This window comes from Cebidichthys violaceus, unplaced genomic scaffold (genome assembly GCF_023349555.1).
Source record: "Cebidichthys violaceus isolate CVI_PGR_0920_01 unplaced genomic scaffold, fCebVio1.0.p SCAF_52, whole genome shotgun sequence".
NCBI classification, from domain to species: domain Eukaryota; kingdom Metazoa; phylum Chordata; class Actinopteri; order Perciformes; family Stichaeidae; genus Cebidichthys; species Cebidichthys violaceus.
Window position 1 is genome coordinate 351424 of NW_027176728.1, and position 20525 is coordinate 371948.

At 42.1% G+C, this 20525-nt stretch overlaps 1 protein-coding gene across 1 annotated transcript; it reads left to right on the forward strand.

Moving 5' to 3' along the window:
- Positions 1 to 5596: 5596 nt before the first annotated feature.
- LOC137888211 (endoplasmic reticulum membrane sensor NFE2L1-like) lies at positions 5597 to 19240 on the forward strand. The gene is made up of 8 exons (XM_068731556.1): positions 5597 to 5999; positions 6126 to 6305; positions 12674 to 12835; positions 14458 to 14526; positions 15041 to 15178; positions 15302 to 15473; positions 16127 to 16807; positions 16962 to 19240. The coding sequence occupies exons 1-8, from the start codon at positions 5718 to 5720 to the stop codon at positions 17930 to 17932; spliced, it is 2655 nt and encodes an 884-aa protein (XP_068587657.1). The 5' UTR covers positions 5597 to 5717; the 3' UTR covers positions 17933 to 19240.
- Positions 19241 to 20525: the final 1285 nt, after the last annotated feature.

Consider the following 20525-nt stretch of genomic DNA (forward strand, 5'->3'; position numbering starts at 1 on the left):
TGAAAACAGCATGTAAAATTTGCAACAACTCTGTCACATACAAAGGTCCAGACAGCTATATCGAGTGAAAGCTGCAGGTGAGATTGACACGGCTAGCCTTAGCTAAAGCTCAATTGACATACACTCTTCCCCGTTAACCTATGAATTAAACATATCAATTTAATTGAATATCATGAAATGTTTGTTTGCCATTCCACATAACTAAATGAGACAGTTAGCTAAATCCAATGATGATAGAGAAAATGCTAACGATAACTAGCAGAGTAGCAGTGACCGCAATGTCGGCTTTTGACTCTAGAGTTCAAGATCAATTGATCTTGAGAACAAACACATTACATTACATTACTGTCATTTAGCAGACGCTTTTATCCAAAGCGACTTACAATAAGTGCATTCAACATTCAAGAGAACTACTAGTCACCAGAAGTCATAAGTACATCTCCTTTTCTAAAGCATCTAAGAGCATGAAGCAGAGCATAACTCAGAGCCAAATTACAGTGCAGAAACAAACAAAAACAAGAAGTGCAACAAACTAGTATGAATACAATAAGTGCTGAGTGGAAGGCTCAGAGTCATCTTCCACCGAGACATAAAGCCGGAAAACATCTGGATCGAGACCAGCTTGGACGTCCCACGAGTTCGCCTCGTTGACTTTGGGGTGAGGTGCTTGGTCAAGAGAGGAGCCTGTTACCGCGACTTCTTCGGTAAGATGTGTGGCTTTACTCCTAACTCACCCATCTGTGACTTTACATTGAAACAAAGCTCCTCTGGTATTTACAGAGCCGGACCCACCACAGTGTTTCAGAGGGGAGCGGTGCTGTTTGAGACGCTCCACAGCGGTGCAGAATTCGATACCTTCGAGTTCTATACAAACAAGCTGAGCATCAGCAACGAGCTCTCCGAAAGTAAGAAAAACATACAGAAACATGTCGGCAGACACAAATCTGTTCATTTTAGTTCACACTGTGATGGACGTCGCCCTCACCTTTCTTCTCCTTCTTTCTCTCCAGATTGCCAGGATTTCTTACGGACAAGTTTGAACGTAGACCCCGATCAGCGTTCTACCGTGAAACAGCTCAGGACTCACCCATGGCTCTGATAAACTCACGCCACACACACACACACACACACACACACACACACACACACACACACACACACACACACACACACACACACACACACACCCCTACACAGTACCATTCACACTTTAACACGTATCAATAGTATTTATTCAAACATTTGATTTCTTGAATGATTTTTGAGATAGTAAGCGAAAAATTAAGGGATATTAAGTCAAAATATTCGCTTACCAATGCTTTTTTTTCTCCACCAAAATTAGCAAGCGCATGCAGGTAAATAAATAAAATTTTATTAAGCGTGGGTAAACCCGCTAAATAAAAAGAGTTTGACATAGTAAATTGTCATGATTTAAGATTTATGTCGCAATAATTGAACCCATGAAGTCATTATTTTAACTTTCACTCGATATTTTGACGTATCCTAAGCAGCCTATTATTTCTTGTCTAGAATCACATATAGTCTATTTGTTTCTCTCTTCCTGGCAGTAGTGGGCTTCCATATTTTTTTGTAAACATTCCTCATTTGAGTCGGGTACTCTAGTGAGGTGCATATCCTTGAAGATAGACATTCAGATTCACAGGAACATAGTGTGTGAGGTGGGTTGTGTTCACCCAGAGCAGGGACTGAAGGTGTAGACTGGTGTAATAATTGGGAGAAGCATTGTACACGGGAAGTACAACTTATTCTGTTTCTGATTGCTGTCATAATATATTTATATTTGTAGAAAATGTATTTATTAAACATATTTACTGATACATCTTTAACTAAACCTTCAACATTAGAAATCTGCATCACTCCATGTCAGTTCCATGAATTCACTCCAAACATCACAGACCCATGCTCTAAATGTAAGGGAATACAGGTGCACTATAGCAATGTTCATGACAATGTCGACCCATCCCTTAGCTGTACGTGCCTGTCCTACAGAGTGTTTCTCCAGTGGGGGTGCTAGCACCCCTAGGGGTACCGTGGAGTACTGGAGGGGGTACACAAGATATTTGTTTCCGATTGTTTTGTTAATTTGAAAAAAAAAGCATGCATAGTTCCTAAAATAAATATAATAAGTTGCTTTGGGGTTTTTTTTTAGGGGGGGGGGGGGCTGACACTGAGCACCCTGGACAGGTCGCCAGCCAATCACAGGGCAGATCTTTTGAAGAAAACTATATTTTGTACTTCTTGTGTTGTTGATTACGATCTTTCTTTTGTCCCAAGGAGTGAGAAGAATAATATGGTATATTTCTGTCTACAGGCTGAATATTATTATTATTATTATTATTATTATTATTATTATTATTATTATAAAATATACACTAAAACCATCATCTGTTCTCTGTGGAAAGATTTGAGTTTGCAATAAAGAAAGAAATCTGTGGACTTAAAAAAATATGTGGGGGTTGTTCAACAATGTTATTTAGAATATTTTGTTGTCTTTGCTTTTTATGTGTATGTGTATATATGATCAGATGAATGTATGTGTGCCAGTGGTTGAATGTCAGTATATTTACTCAAGTACTGCACTTTAAAAAAAAATACTATTTTGAGATACTTGTAGGCTACGTATTTTCATTTTATGGTGCTAGATTTCACTGCAAATATTGTGTTGCTTACTCCGCAACATTTATTTGATAGATGCATTTTTAACGATGAAAAGCTTATAAAATACACTGTTATTATCAAACCAGTGGTTCCTGACTTCCTTACTTTATTAAAAAACAACACGTGTGGGGCCCCTTCAGATGAGACATCCCCTGCATCGGTATTACAAACGTTATGTCACATAGAATCGGATGTCAGACATCATCATGTTCACGTTCCCCCTCTGCGCTGGCTCTCTTTTAGAACTATTCTATTCCTTTTACTCATCTCCAAAGCCTCACATCATCCAACACCTTCATACGTCAGCGACTGACTTTTTATTTGATGTCCCAACGAGAGCTCTCCTTATTATTATTTCACTGCACAATCATTTACTCTTGACTTTCACTTTAATATGATGTTGAAAGCAAAACTATGAGGTAATGGAGTGACACTGGTACTGAATAGCTCTTAAAAATAGATCACTAATATTTCTTATTCAAACACTCAGACTCCTAACACGTGCAAACGCACGCGCGCGCGCAGTTTTTTTCTTTTTTCTTTTTTTCTTTTTCTTCCAGGGAGGAGATCTTCTACGTCATCGCTGGGTGTCGCTTTAAATAGTCCCACCCTCCCGGTGTGACCGGAGAACAGACTGAGACCGGGACAGAGTAACACACGCTGCCGAACACTCTGAACTGGTAAGGCGCATTCATATAATAATATTATTATAATATTATGAACAGCTGTACGCTCATCCGTGAACACATCGGCTCCACAGACCGCTGTTTTGTTCTGTGGCAGTTGCTCAAAAGGTGATCTATTAATATGTCATCGCGAGTGGAATCACTTTATTATTATATTATGCTCCTATAATAACCGATCTATGTTGTCCTGCGCGACTCTACTGACTACATATGTTGACTTTCAGCAGTCCAAACGTTGCATAATATTTCCGAAGCTTCCTTGTTATAAATAAGTGATCAGTATCAGGGATGAAACACATTGTGTAACCTGTTGCTCTGGCTCAGCTACAGCGTGATCTCGCACGCGGGGACCATCAGGGAACACGATCATAATAATAATAATAATACATTCAGCTGGACTACAGCATATTGTATTTACATTACAGCCTAATATCAATGCATGCCATGGTCGTGTGGTCACCTTAAAAATGTATATGTTACATAAAACACAATGAGCTCATGAAATGTGATGTATTGTTACAACACAACAATAACATGTTACTGACACATTAATGCACCTTTAATTATAATAACAATCTAGTACAACACACACAGGGGCTACTTTGATACTTTGAAGTGCATTTTGCTACTATACTTGAGTTCTTTCAATATTTCCACACCCATCACTGTTACACCACATGCAATAGCCGCCTATGAAACGACACAATGCCTGCTAGTTAGAGTTTTACATTAATAGAAGATATAATGGAATAAAACTTTATTGTTTACCAAGACGGAACATTGTCTTCATCCATTAGTTCTCTAAAACACACTGACTGGAATAAAACACAATGCACTCAATGTAAGCGGACAAAAACAATATCAAAAACAGATCATAATGAAGTGTTATGAACAAGCCTGGGGGAGAAACGTCACACCAGACCCTCATTTCCTCTAGACCACACACTACACGATTATACTTGACTGCACTCAACTATAAAAATATGAGTATAACATCCCTGGGTCTTAAGCTGGTGCTGAATAGTTCCAGTCAGCTGTTCCACTGCAGCCTCTGTCAACAGGTTACCTTAGCAGAAGGGAGGGAGGAGACAGGGAGAGGGGGTTTTCCAGGCAAACACTGGCAATTACATCATGCGGCAGCAGTGAGTAAACCAAGGCGGTGTGGGGCAGGCAGGTGGTTACCAAACATTTGTAGAAGTAGGTCGAAGTTACTCAGAAAGAGAGAGAGAAAGAGAGAGAGAGTGGTGATACTGCCCCGTCCGTCTGCCTTATCTCCTCACACAAACTGTCAAAGCTCTTAACTGCTGACTCTCGGCAGGGCAGGCTACACTGACAGTGCAAGATTAGCTCTGATAACTGTAGTGTCGTTATTATTATCACTGGTGCAGCGGCGGCACTCTTATTGTGCCGTAGCAGAAGAGGTCATATGATCAACTAGAAACGTGCTCGCAGTAGAGTGCAGCTCTCCGCCAGGCGTGTCTGCAACGACATTACATTACACTACATTACATTACGGTCATTTAGCAGACGTTTTTATCCAAAGCGACTTACAATTCAGTATCTATCTACACACCGTAGACGCAGCTACGGGAGCAATTTTGGGGTTAAGTGTCTTGCTCAAGGACATATTGACATGAGACTATTAGAGCAGGAGCCGGGGATCGAACCACCGACAGGCAGCCCTGCTCTCCACTTAGCCACAACACACCGTCGTGTGACTGAATGAATACAAACCCACAATGAGATAACCGTCCAGTCAAGACGCCAACGGGTTGAACTCATTTGAAAACCCCCAAAAAGAAGGCAGATGGATTTCACCTTTAACTGCAGGCCTTTGTACTGAGTTCAAGTATATTAACATCACAAATGATATTTGCTTTAAACGTGTGTAATATTTGTCCCATGCCGTCAGTCCTCTGTTCTGAAGTAAGCTGCTCTCTTTCATTATCAGGAAGAAACGTTGTGTGAAGTTTTTTCCGTGAAGAGCAGCAAGGATTTCTCGGATGAACCTGGGAAATTTTGGATCGCAATCAGTCCTGGTGGGAGAAGAGTTCCTTCTTTTACACTGAGCAGTTGGTTGAAACTGTGTATGTCTTGCTTAGGGGTATATTTTTAAGTCTTCCCTACCAGAGCAAGTATACATTATAATGTAAGAGAGGGGGAGTAAAGAATTTCCCAACCAGGTTATTTAGGGTACCAAGGACATTTTTTTTTGGGACCCAGAGGTTTGGACTCCCTTCCTCAAGGACAGATCTTCTTGGGACTTACCACAAAGGCAGCAGAGACACCTCTTGCGCCGGTGACTGAGCTGAGCTCCGGACCCGTTGCACGTCCTCTGACGAACCAAAGACTATGCTGCACCTGAAGAAATACTTCACGGAGGGGCTCATCCAGGTGGCCATCCTGCTCAGCCTGTGTGGGGTGAGGGTTGACGTGGGACTGGAGCCATACCTGCCTCCCTCCTTGCACGAGATGATGTTGGGTCCGACCTCCGCGCTGACCCAGACGCAGTTCCACAACCTCCGCAACCGCCTGGGGGACGGCCAAGACCTGCACCCCAAGAGCGTGGACCTAGACGGCTTCTTCACGACGAGAAGGCTGCTGGGCTGGGTCCACTCTCTGGACAGACTACAGGTGGGGAAACACATCCATTTCCATCTTTATCTAAATGCTCCGATCCAGATGGAATCAGAATTATATGGTACTGTCTTTATTGAACACTCTCACTAATCCCCTATCTCGTCATACCTTTTTCCACAGGTTCCTCATGCAGAACTGGAGACATGGCTGGTCCAGCGGGAGCCGGATCCTCTTCCCATGGTATGTCCAGACCTGCTGGAAAGAGCACCAGCTGGGGTAGAAAGAGACCGCACTGCCCCGCCTTTGGAACCCAGAGCTGGACTCGGTATCCTGCCGGAAGAAGAGGAGGAGGATAAAGAGGTACAGCGGTTTCATTTGCTCTGCTTAACAACATTTAGGATTTGTGTTTTAGTTAATCAGTATAGGAACATTTACATTTTAAACATTTTAAAATGCAAATATAGATTTGATTCCCACAAGAAGAAATGTATTTTTCATGCAGAAACAGTTAAGTTATGATGTTACCGGTCAGAGGAGTATTAAGAGCTCAGTTCAGGTAGGGTCAACAGGGTTATGTATACCTCAGATCAGCAATCTCTGTTGACCTTTGTCCATGCCAAAGCCCTGTGGGATCAAGATCAAAAGCCTTTGTTCATGCACAGTTTGACAGGTTTCAAAACGGCTGCGAGAGCTTAAAGACAAAAGTTTTTCTGGCCAATGGTCCGCTTGAAACAAACTAGTTTCCAGTTACTTCCTACAAACTTGTTTTTTTAACAAGAGCTCATGTGCAGTCCAATTAAGACCGGAACTGATATTAGAACATATAATAGTTGCTCCTAAAAAGTCCAAAAGTCTGTGGTTTCCACAGCCAAACCTTAGACATGCCCAGAAGACCACTGACCCACCCACTTGCCACAGAAGTAGCAGTTCAAATATGTATTTATAAATCAGATGAATCAGTGTTGGGGGACGACAGGGCCGTTTTTTTTTTTGGCTGGCACCAAAACTGAGTGTAAGGTCATGTGAGATAGTGAGTCAGCGCTCGATGAGTCAGCAGGAAACCTCACCTAACCACAGCCAGGAAAATGAAGCAATACAATCCATACGGTTGAAATGCAGTAGGAACACCCTGCTGGAGAGAATACACCTTTTAAATAAGCACACATAGAGTCACAGACCTTTACAGTCGGTCCTTGTACTTACACCTCAGTAACCTGATTACTGCTGGTTGTATGCAGTAGACTGCTTCCTTCAAACCGAAAGGGATAGTTTGGGTGTGTTGAAGTGGGGTTGTATGAGGTACTATTCGATAGTCAGCAACAGTAGATAACTTGGAGAAGCAGACAAGACAATCTAAAAGGAAGGCCCACCTAAAAAAAGAAAATCAGTCCATTGAGTGTGCGCTATATTTAGAATGTCTTTGCCAGTTTACTTTGCAGTGAGACAGCTAGTCTAGGTCTGGGTGCCAGCTGCCCATCAGGACTATCTAACATTCACACAACATTCACGCACCGTAGGCACAGCTATGGGAGCAATTTATGGTTAAGTGTCTAGCCAAAGGACACATCGACATGCGACTAGCGCAGCCGGGGATCGAACCACCACTGATCGAAGGACGACCCTGCTCTACCACTGAGCCCCAGCTAAAGAGAGGCAGATCAGCTTCTCAGGAGATGGTGGAGAACAAAACAGAGCTAAAAGAGAGTGAATACTGGACTTATATTTGTCAAGTGGCCAGAAAGCACAACACTGAATCAATGCTACGGTTGCTTTCATGTCTGCTCAACTCTTTGTTAACACGTTCGTCACAACAACTTCATAGTGATCACATATCAGTGTTGTTTTTAGATCTTTTCTATTGCCCTTAAGAGGCCCAAAATAAATCATTTACACTAATAGGCACCTGAAGTATCCGCTCATGTCAGGATTTGTCTATGTTGTAAACAAAATTATTATGTTAAGCAATGAGCTTTAGAGGTGGTTGTTTTCCAGTTCTTCCAGTTTCTGTGCTGATCTCATCGTGGGATCCACAGAGACACAAGACTGGCATCTGTCATCTAATCTCACTTTCATAAAAGAAAGTGAAAACATGTATCTTCAAAAACTGTCTTTCTTTAAGTCAGCCAACATAGAGAAGGGGAATCTGCTGAGGATCTACTGATCCGGATTGAAGCTCTGACTTTGCGTTCTGAACTCCATGAACCGTGTGCTCCATTTATTCATGACCAACACCTCAGACATGCCCGGTCAAGCTTTGGACCATGAGACAGACTTAAGCGCATACATTAACTGGCTGTCACAACTGCCACCTCAGACACAGACTGATGTTGAAACTGAAAATAATCTGTAGGGCACATCGTGCACAGAGAGGCGTCTGAAATAGCCAACACATTCTCACCCACAACTCGTCAATAGAGGCTTGGTCGGTGGCCCTGAGCTTCAAACTATGACGCTCCAGGTACCCCGATAGTGTCAGTTTTGGACATGTGTCAATATGTGTCTTTTCAAAATAAACGCAGGGAGTTAGGTTTAGGCGACAAAACAACTTGAAGGGTTAGGAAAAGATCGTGTTTGACGTTAACTTGACTAATGTGCATTTGTGGATGCAAAGAAGGGCGGTGTCATTTTCATTAAGTTGCATCACCGTTATTTAGGATCACACAAAGTACACTCTGACGAAACACTCCCAAAGACTCTATAACACACACACACACACACACACACACACACACACACACACACACACACATATAAATAGCCCACAGATTGGCCTGAACATGTACGCACGCTGTGTTACAGAGTCATGTGCAGCAGTTAATCAGGGTTCCAGTATCAGGGTAACAGTGGCTACATTCACTGGGGAAACTGTGTGTGTTTGTTTCAAAGTACTCTCGTGTAATTTGAATTCTGTGGCATACTTTGTCATGGATTACACACCAATAGAGCGCTGCAGGAATGAGTCTTAAAACTTGTGCAGGTTAACAAAAGCGTCTCAACAACTATTGGATGGATTGCCATGACATCTCGTACGGGCGTTCATGGTCGGCAGAGGATGACAAAATGAAACGCTTTACATCAAAACAAGCAGCGATGAGATTTTGCGATAGTTGCAAAACTTTTCAATTCAAAGTTAGAATAGATTCACGCCGGCAGATGACCAACGACCAGGATCCTAGATCAGCGTCTGGCAGTCTGTCTGGGGTTAGCTGCTTTGTAGCCTGAGCTACTCTACGCTATTTTATTGAGTTTCCTTTTAGCAAAATGCTTTAAGCTATTTGAGCTCCATAGTTGTTTGGTGTAGATCTGCTCCCACGTACTGACAGTCACTTTATTAACCCAGCTGAAACAGTTTGTTACCTGAGAGAGGTGTTATTTTGCTCATTTTTCCACTCGCCCCTTAAATGATCATCCTCCATACATCACAATTAAGACACTTCCAAATGCATATAGGCTGATGTCTCGAGCCACTTCGCACCCAGACAGCAACTGGAGACCTTTCAAATTGTGAAACAGAGGCTGGGATAAACAGCAATATTTGTATTCAGAATAATTATCGACAGAGAAATTAAGAGAAAATCAAATGTGTTGACAGCAGGGAAGCCACATTCAGAGAGAGAGGAAATAAAAAAGAAGAAGATCATTCTGGGATTGAAGTATTTCAGTTTGTTGTTGGGAGCTACAGCTGAAGCTCAGTGTCCTTTTACAGCACACACACACACACACACATACAGAGGACATTACAAACTTGATATAACGCATAGAGATGTACGTAAACTTGACGGACCGCCACCTTCACCTGAAAGTGAATGAAACATTGTTTTTGAATTCTGCTTGTGTATCAAATGACACACACACACACACACACACACACAGCACTTTTATTAGCTTGTGACTGACTGGCTTGTTTTGAAACCTGATCCCTGGCAATCGTGACCTGACACACATTCACATCCCTTCAGTTTTGCAATCCCTTCTGTTTACTGCATCAATACACACACACCAAAAAAAACAGAGGCATGTATGTAAACAAATGTACATAAATGCATAAGGCGCTAACTTGGGCTTTGTTATTCAGCCGTGTTGCGGGATGAAAACAGGACAATCTGCTATATAGGTTAAAGGACATAATGAGAAAGTGGAAATGTAGTGTGCACATATTAGAATGGGGGCGATAGGTCAACAGTATGTGCCACATAGAAGTGGCTACATTGTCTAAAAAGCTGGGAACCTGAAGATGAATGTGAGATGCAGCTCGGCACTGTGTCAAGTTTTTTTACAGTCCTAAATCTGTAATGAATAATGTACCTCATGCATGCACATTTGCGTATTCGTATCTGAACTTGATCTTACTTTTTTCCCGTCAAAAGCTCCTAACGTCAGATAACTGTGTAAATGACCAGCGTAAACATGATGGATGCCACCTGTGTTTGAATGAGCGCGTGTTCATGCGAATTGTAAAATTAGTATGATTAATGCCCCAATAACACCTCATAAGGCTAGGCCTCCTTCCAGAGATTCATAAAAGAATTCAAATAATTGAAGTTCATATTGATATTGCAGTGTTATACAATAGCATCGATAGCCAATTTAAATTAATGGTGATGTTGTAGGCTGTATGAATTAATTTTGAATTATATCAGTCTAGTACGAACACATGTAAAAATTGTGTTCGAACCTTAATTTTTTTCTAAGTACAAGAAAATTGGTGAATGTAAAAGTTCTCCTAAAGTTTTTCGGACAAGCCCTTAAGAGCTAATCTGTTCGTACGAGTGGTTCTTTTATAAGGCCCGATGTGTTTTGGTTAGGCGCCAATTCAAATGTTGAAAGTTTGTGAATCAGGGCGTAAAACATTGTGATGGAAGTATACGGTGGCCATTCCCATGCTCAATTATGTCTCATAAGTTGTTGCAGCAATTTTTGGGTTGATACCATTTGTTGCACAAATTTGGTACAAAACCTAACCATCTTTGACCACCCGAGAACTGTTAAAAAATGGCCAAAAGATTTCTGAAATAATATTTTTGGCGACTGGATAGCGATGGATAACTAACCTTTGAGTTTCCTAATGTTAGCTAGGTATGCTAATGTTAGCAAACTAATGTTAGCTGAAATGATTACATTAATCTATTTGCATTTTTCTTCCCCACTGTTGTCATGTTAATGTTAGTTTTTTCTCACGACATTAGCATAGCTAACGTTAGCATAATGTTATAGATAACGTTAGCATCTAGAATGTTAGCGAATTCTTATGTCAGTACAAGCTAATTGCTGCTTAACGTTACATTACCTTGCTTTATAAGTTACAGTTATTGTGAAATGTTAAGGTTGTATTGTTTACCCCGGTGTTATTGTTGGACCTTGTGTGGCAGCTGACGTGACACCATGTGTTAAATATACGCTCAATAACGATAAGCACGATAAAGGCTTACTGCGCAACATAATACATTGGCACGTAAAAGTTATTTATTGATAAGGAAGCACAATAAACATTTTCCAACAAGGGTCCTTGTGATGGAGGTGGGTCCCAGCGTCGGAGGTAACCGAGCCTGGAGCACTGCAGCGGGACGCTATTGGTTACTGTTGTCTCTTTGTTCTAGTCCAAGAATCTGTGACATCTTTTAAACGTTACTGTGGTTGAGGGCTATTCAAATGCACTGGAGTCCTCTGAGGTTACTGCTACATTTTCCATGTGGCCCCTTGGTTCATGGAACTATTCTGTTCTGTTGCTCTCTCTAGGGTTTCTTCTTTTTCTCTCCCGTTACAGGGTTTTTTGGGGGGAGTTTTTCCTGTTCCGATGTGAGGGTTCCTACAGATTGTAAAGCCCTCTGAGGCAAATTTGTGATTTGGGGCCATACAAAATAAATTGAATTGAATTGAAAACCCCAGCATGATTCAAACTTGGGCTTTGAATTGGCCTCATGTAGTGAATTAAGGGATATGTGCACCGGCCTGACCCAGTTATGTTTAAAGCACATACATGTCCTCGCTGGCCAGCTGTTGACGCTCGCTGGGTTTGTCTGTAAGCCACCAGCCAAGTCAGGAGAATGTTGAAGCTATTCTGAGCCTGGCTGTCTGTCCTTAGGTAAAACAGTATGTTCTGTACATACAGGCTGGCAGTATAGAGGACAGTAGCATTATACTACTCCAGTGGTTAGCATGTTTTGCGTTTCTCATTACTTGCTAAAAGCATATGCCAAATGCATGTCAAAAAGACACATTTAACATATTTCTATGTGAAGATTAGCACATTGCAGAAAGCCTCATGGGAGCTGTAGATGTCGAATACTAATACATATAATTGTTATTTTTATCATATGTTATCGTACATTATGGTTGAATATTTATGAAAAAATCGTGACGGGTGCAGAGCTTATTCCAGTTATGACCAGTTCAGGTTTGGATTATGTACTGGACTATTTCTTGGCCAAGGCCAGTTGGAAGATACTCCAGGAAGTTACTGGTGAAGTTCCGTTGCTCCAAAGTGGCCCAAAAATCAATGATTTGCTGCTTTAAAGTAACGTATCATGAAAATGAGAAGTGTAGTGGTTATCACAACTGTTTCACACACAGCAGTGCCTGGAATCAGAACCCAGTGCAACCAGTGTGTTAGAACAGCAAGCGGGCCTTTCTGTATAATTCTGTGTACAGTACTCAACATGATGTGTAAATGCACTTGGCATAATGGCTGCCCTGACTCGATCGTTCTTCCTTTTTGTCTCTGCAACCAGGAAGAAACGCATCACGTACGTCATAACAGTGGTGCTGTGGAGGAGCCAGGAGAGGAAGACGAGGAGGAACACCTGGGTTGGAGGACAGAGAGAAGAGGAAGACTTGGAGGTTCCTACAGCCATGCTAACAACAGAGAGCTAACTCAGAATGAAGCAGACCAGGTAAGACATAATAAGACTCAGATTTATTAAATATGAAATATTTTAGTTGAAGCTAGCAGCCAGTTAGCTTAGCAGTAATACTTAAAACAGGTGAAAACAGATCTAGCTCTATCCAAAGGGAAAATGTCCACCCAGCACCTTTAAAGCAGACTAATTAGCACTGGAATTGTTTGACATTTTCCAAAATTCAATATCCACATCAGCAATTTTTTTGTTAGAGCTGTTTGCACCGTTAGCTGCGAGCCTCCAGCTCAGCCGTCTCCATATTAAGAGGGTATGAGGCAATAGAAAAGCAAATAAAGGTTGTACGATGTGTCGTCTAGCCGCCTTTGCTTTCTGTGTAAAAGTGTTTGTGACAAAAACAACAGTTCGGAAAAATATATCGACGTGCAATTGATCGCACGAAAACGACGCCCCTGGTGTGTAAAGGCCTTAAATGGGTATAAATGGTAAATAGACTAGTACTTGTATAGCGCTGTCCTAGTCTTTCGACCACTCAAAACTCTTTAACACTACATGTTCATTCACCCATTCATACACTGATGGCAGGGGCTACCATGCAAGGTGCCACCTGTCCATCAGGACTAACTAAACATTTATACATTCATACAATCCAAAGGATTGTGAGGTTAAGTGTCTAGTGGTCTGGCGGAGCGGGGGATCGAACCACCAATCCTCTGATTGAAGGATGACCCTGCTCTACCACAAAGTTTGCTGACCCGGCTGGGAGTCGGGTCAATTCCCCAGAATCAAACTCCCAGCGCTGGCTGAGTTACTGTTACAACAGATCGCTAACTGAAGGTCTGTCTCCTGCAGCTGCAGCGTCTGTCATGCTTGGAATCTGAGCTGGATGCTTCAATTTTAAATGCGGGTTTTGCTGCCAGCTCAGCAGAATTTGTGAAGCATTGGACACATAGGGTGCCTACACGCAGCGTTCTCACACGTAACATGCACAGTTGTGTGTGTGTGTGTGTATGCGTGACCAATGTAAGAACCAATAAAACTGAAAGTGAGGACAATTATCTAATTTCAGTTCATTGAAATGCTTTGCTTGCTAACATTAGCTAATTAGCATTTAACACTAAGTACAGCGGAGGATGATGGTAATGTCATTATTTTTGCATGTACTGGGTCATAATCCAAAGTTTTGGACAATCTGAAATTATGACCTGCTGACGTCAGAGGAAGAGTTAATGTATTAAGTCATTACAATAAATTCTTGAGGGATACATTAATGTCTGTACCAAATTTCATGGCAATCCATTTATTTGTTGAGATATTTAACTTACTGTTGGTTGCAATAGAGGAAAAGGTTTGGTGATCACCAAGGCCGGTGGGATTCATCCTCTATAAAATGTAAATACCTGTCCAAAATGTATGGCAATCCATTTGATCATTGTGAGATGTTTCAGCCAAGACCAAAGTCTTGGATCAACAGACTGACCGACATGGTCATCCCTAGAGCCATACCGCCAGCACGGCTAATACAAAACACATGGAAACCAGTGGGGAAGTAAACCTGCTGGTCGAAACTGGTGTTGAGCCAAATGCAACTCAACACTCTCTCTCTCTCTCTCTCTCTCTCTCTCTCTCTCTCTCTCTCTCTCTCTCTCTCTTTTCAGAATTCTTTCTCCCTCCAGGAGTGTTTGAGGCTGCTGGAGGAAACCTTTGACGTCACAGAAGAACAACAGGTACAGCCTTTTCTTTTCTCTTCAGTCCATTCTGTTGTTCTCTTCTTGACCATACCTGCTTGAAGCCTTTTATTTTTGTGTGATTAATTTATATGTCAATATATTTTTCAAACTGTTATTATTGTCATGAGTACCTTTACGCACCAGATCCACTGCTTTCCTTCTAGACATATTGCATTGTTTACCAGAGGGAACTAAAATTCACTCAGAGCATTTAGCCAAAAGGTAACTGAATAAATTAATTAGCTTCAGCAATACAACAACATACCTCAAACACACAGCCAGAGGCTGCTCTGGGTCAATAGGATCCTTGTAGTTGGTCCTCTGCCTACGCAAATCTATTTGAACCTTTTACTGAAAATGTGTTGCAAATGTCTCAAATTTGCTTCACAGCCATTATGAATGGTTTGGATGGGAAATACTCCCAAGTAATATAAATATTATAGAGTTTCCGATTTTGGTGTTGTTTATTCATCATGCCCCCCATGTGTAAAGGCCTTTACTTGTCCCTCAGTTACGTGATGTTGGTGGTAGAAGGGGAGATCTGGAGCATCAGCCACCAGGCAGGGACCCCCTGCTGTCACATATCACCCCCACTTCCTTGGACCTGGAGCTCCACTGGCAGGACCTGTTGGCTATCATGGACCATGAGGTGACTGGGAGAATTAAGGAAGATGAATTCACAGTTGGCAAAATAGATTTAAGATGAAATGACGAGATGGGTAAGCCAAGATACAATAAATCAAGATAAAAAATTTTTATCCTTCATCTCCAGAACACAGATGTTGACATGATGACTTCATTTGACCACATCCAAAATTCAAGAGCAACTGAGACCCTTCCGGGTGTTGGGTCTGAAGCTCTGCGCCAAAATTGTAACGACCATGACAACAGCGCAACAGAGGCTGAGCAGGAGGTCCTTTTAATGGAGACTCCCCTGCAGCACGGTAATTCATTTCAGAAGTGGATGTTTGTTGTCAGGTTTCATGGACAGAATCTCTACATTTAAACAACTCCTCAAAAATGGAGCTTGACGTTTGATTCTTGACCTTGGAGACAGCAGCTGGACAATAAAACTCTCAACAAAAGGGCCTTTTACTTGTTTACGAAGCTTCAACCCCATCTCATGGTCTTCTTCAGCGGATTGAGTTGATCAATGGTCATGGAGATGATTGCCAACTAAACCATCTTCAAGACAATTGATTAACTCCATCTGCTGATGTGGATGAAAGCTTTGGTGTTGGACAGTTTGTTGAGAATTTAAAGGAGTTATATATACAACATTCAGAGTCTGGGCCGGGATTGCCTGCACATGGCTCTCACCTCTGGCAGACTTTACTATTGCTCCTTAAAGGTGCAAGATACAAGATTGGGAGCATCTTCATTGCCTCTCAATGGCCCTTAACATTGCGAAGGCGACCCGCAGTGCTAACAGCACTAACAGGGCAAACAACAGTGAAAGTCCTGACAGACCTTACAGTGTTTGCCTGAGGGGGAACCGGAGGGGGGTACTACACTTCTATTAATGACTGCACCAAAGGCTCAGTTGCATATCCCAATTCTTAACATTTTGCAAAACATGCCTATTCTTTGTCTCTAGGTTTGTTGGGGCCTCCAAGACTGTCAGAGCAAGAGCCAGCCCTGCTTCCCCTCACACCCAGTGCAGAGTTGGATGACCACTGTTCAGCCTTAAACTCAAGGGACACTTTGAAAAACTCTAACATGAATCCCTCGCACAGTCTTCCGGACCACACACATCTGCTTGCCCAAGATCCTTCAGAAGATTTCTACGTGGGACTAAATGCAGATGATAACTCAAGTACCCTCAACATAAATCTTGTAGATACCATGGAAGGCAGTCTGTGTTCACAGTATGCTCCCCATCCCGACAATCTTCCTAGCTTTGATGCTAACTTTTACTCACGTGACTTGACACTTTCCAGTTTCACCCCATCTCCGGAGGGGAATGGTATGACTCAAGACCCTCTGACATCTATCTCCGGTTTCTTTCTGGTTGACGAAGAGGAGGATGTCGATGATGAAGATGGTCTCCCTAGCCCACTTTGTGACCTCTTAGAGGATGATGTCATCTTGGATGAGATGAGATTGTTGGACCTGGCTCTGGATGAAGGATTCAGCCCTGAAATGGCAGCCAAGCTGGAAGAGCAGGGTTTCCTTGGGAGTGAAATCGCCCAACAGGAACATGGTAGAGATGTTGACCACTCAGGCACTGGCGTCGCGATCATGGAAGATCAGGGTCAACCAAGAAGACATCAGCAAGGTAATTAAATGGGCAGTGAGTAGGCCTTCTCCTATAGTAACTATTTCTGACAAAATGTGCAATTGCCTTTCGTTTAAGAGCATACTAATGAATTCAGGTATGTAATATAAAACTCTAGACCATACCTTGACCGTTTCTTGTTTTCTCCTCCTAGACGGCGCAGTTGAGGCAGACTCAGACTCTGGTCTTTCTCTGGACTTCAGCCGCAGCCCTGCTTCTCCATGTGCTTCTGAGGCCTCCTCTTATTCCTCTTCCTCAACCTCCTCTTCATCTTGTATGTCGGCTGTGGGAAGTCCCTTTTCTGAGGACGAAGATGCTGAGGAAGGGTTAGATGGTTCAAATATGGAAGGGAAGATGACCATAAAGCAGGAGGAGCTGGAAGAGGAGGAGATGGGGGCAGTCGGAGGAGGGTACTCTGAAGATGTTAAGAAACCCTTCCCTCCCCACTATAGGGATCACAAGCTGTATAATGGCTTTCCTTGGCAGGAGCATATCGGCCACGATCACACGTACAACCAGCCCTGGTTGTCCGCCTCCTCTCCATCCCATGGCAAGATGTCAACCAAATCCTTCTTGCGACATGACGATGCCAAGCCTTACCACTCTTCCAGACACATCTCCGAGACCAAAATGTGGAGCCGAGATGAACGGCGTGCACGAACCCGGAAGATCCCTTTCTCCAATGAGCTGATTGTTAATCTGCCAGTGGAGGAGTTTAATGACCTACTGGCCAATTACCAGCTCACTGAGGAGCAGCTTATACTCGTCAGGGACATACGACGCCGTGGTAAGAACAAAATTGCAGCCCAGAACTGCAGGAAGAGGAAACTGGACGTGCTGTACGAACTGGAAGACAATGTGTCAGGTTTGAGACGCTACCGTTCCCGGCTGCTCCGAGAGAAACAAGAAGCCCTGAGGAACCTGCAGGAAAGGAAGCGCGAACTGGGCATGTTGTACCAGGATGTCTTTTCCAGGCTGAGGGATGAGGAGGGGATGCCGTTGAACGCTATGGACTACCTGCTTAATTTTGAGTCAGATGGTAGCATCTCTGTAGCTTCGCGCCAACAAGGGGCAGCGCTGCCACTGACAAAAACCAGCAAGAAACAGAGGGACAAGAAGAAATGAGGAGGTGGACAAACTAGCCAATACTGGCTTCAATTGGCATTATCAGGAGTGTGATCCAACCACAAAAAAAGCAGGAAATACTGATGCGGTGGTAAATGAAGGAACACTGGATCTGTTGTCAGTGGAAGGTGCTGAAAGGTACCACGAAATCTTCATACGCCCAAACAGATATCCCCGATAGTGATATTTTTTAATTTAAAGATATGGTGGGTGGCTGAATGGACAGAGGAAATCAAGACAGAAAACAGAAAATGTCTTTGAAAAAGATGGTGATTATCATAAAGGGTTTGACGGTGATAAGAAATCCTTTACTCCAGGATATGTTGCTCTCCGTTCTTCATTATAGTTTCTACACTGGAAAAGGGCTTGGGTTCAACTATTGTAAAGCTCAAACAACTCTGAGGTCTATGCTACTACATATTGGATGAGAACAACAGACAATAGATGGCCTGGGACCAGCACTTTAAAATGCTAGTTCAATGTCTATGCACAATGCTGCTTGAACATACTGAGCTGAACAATACAGCAGACTGATGGCTGGCTGTCAGCTGATATAGCCTCTGGGCCATTAAGAGAGAGTTGGTGGAACACAGAAAGGGAAGTTGTGATCATGAGCTAGCAGGGGTCTCACTCAAAGACACTTCAGCAGGCTACAGACAGCGGGTCATGGGGATCAAACCTGTGTATGTAGAGTTTCCAGATGGTGCGGTAACGACAGACCGCCCTGCTGCCAAAATGAAGCATCCTATTCACCAAAACTTCTCCAGCCATCTACAGCAGGAGCCTTTGAAATTATACAAAGAGAGGAAATATGCCACCGTGGCCACTTTGCTGGAAGTCTTGGATTAGCACATATAAATTAAGATGGGCAGTTTTCATAGATATTGACCCTTGTTTTTAAGAGTGCCACTACTGCTTGACTGACTTTGAAGGTATCAAAGACAATTCACAAACAGCAAAACTTTTGTTGGACTATATAAGCTATAATTTGGTGCTCCACTCATTTTCACACATGGCCTAAAAACTCACCAGAAAATCCTATACATCAGTCTGTTCTGAATATGATTAACTGAGGAGTAAGGGGGGCCTGCAATGATATTTTTTTTACGTTCTGAAAGCACGATAGCAATGGGGTTTACCTGTGCCTTTAACATATATGTTTTTTTAGTTTTTTTATGTACTTTCAACACACCTGTGAATCTGTAGAAATCGTATTGTCTACTTCAAATAAGATGGTGGGAATCTGTATTCCAAATGTAGTTCAAGGATAGGCCCCCCCACCAGATAAATGCAAAACACAGTATTGGAACCTGTTGTCAGACCTTAAATACAGTCTCTTTTTTCATTACTGTGGGAAACGTTATTTCCTTTCTTTAGCTCAAAGGAGAATTAGAGCTAGCTAGCTAGCAAGCAAACTTCTTTTAGAGCCTCCTCACTAGGTCTCGACAGCACACACATTTATTTATTTATACATTTTAAGTTAGGCAAGCTTCTAAAATTTTGATTCTCTAAACAGAGAGATTGTGCAACAGGGCTCTGCTTAATTTTAATCTGGATTTATTCATTTCAAACCTAGTTTTGAAAAACTCTGATTAGAACTAATCTTAGATTAAATGAATCCGTGTTGGGGCAGCCCAGCCTAACAGTTTAACAGCTTGAATTGAGTTTCCTTGCTGAACCGGTCTGTTGAGAGCAATTCAGCAGCGGCATCATAAAACGTGATTGGTTGAGTTTGTCCTTTAACTTTCTCCGCTGAACTTGATTATTTTTGCTCAAGCCATTTTAAGAAGTTTTGGTGCAACAGAATTAAATTGAATCAAGGTTTTACAATAGAAAAGAGGTTTGACTTTAATCTTAAAGCTAGTTTTAAACTTTTGGTGCAGCATGATTTAATCTGGTTTAAAAAGTAATCTTTGTTGGTACGATCCTTTATTTTTTGTTTTGAAATGTATTTTGTCATGACGAAAAGGGACAGGCACCGCACTGAAAAGAGTTAAGTCCACTGAGAATAGTCTGTGTGCAAACTAACTTCCACACCAAGTGCTCAAGCTATAAAGACTTACAATTACACCTCGAGGTGGACGGCAAGTCCACACCTTTACTTGAAGAGTTTACCAACGTTTTTGTGAAAACAGTGTCACAGCTCTTTGTCAATCAGTTTTATTTGTCTTTTTAATATCATAAAAGTCATAAAAGAAAAAGAAAAAAAAGGTGTCGACGAAGTGGATCTTACTATCAAAAATTGAATCTTTTAGAACAGCACGTTAGTCACCTATACATATATATAAAAGAACAATCAATAAGTATTTACATGGGATTTTTGATGTTTGCTTCACATGGGTTTTGTGGGTGAAACAGAAGTTCTTGTTCAAACCATACCTACAAATATTAAGACATTAATCATTGTTAATGTTTTTCTTCCTCCATGTCAAAATAAAAGTCTGCCGCTCTGCAAGCAAAACCAGATTCTGGACCTCTTAAAAAATAATAAAGGTCTTCCTTTCAAATGTTTTAAGAGAGGTATGTCAAATGTATGTCAAATGCCTCAAATCATATCACTGTACCTTCAGCTGATACTGTAAAAAAAGACGAC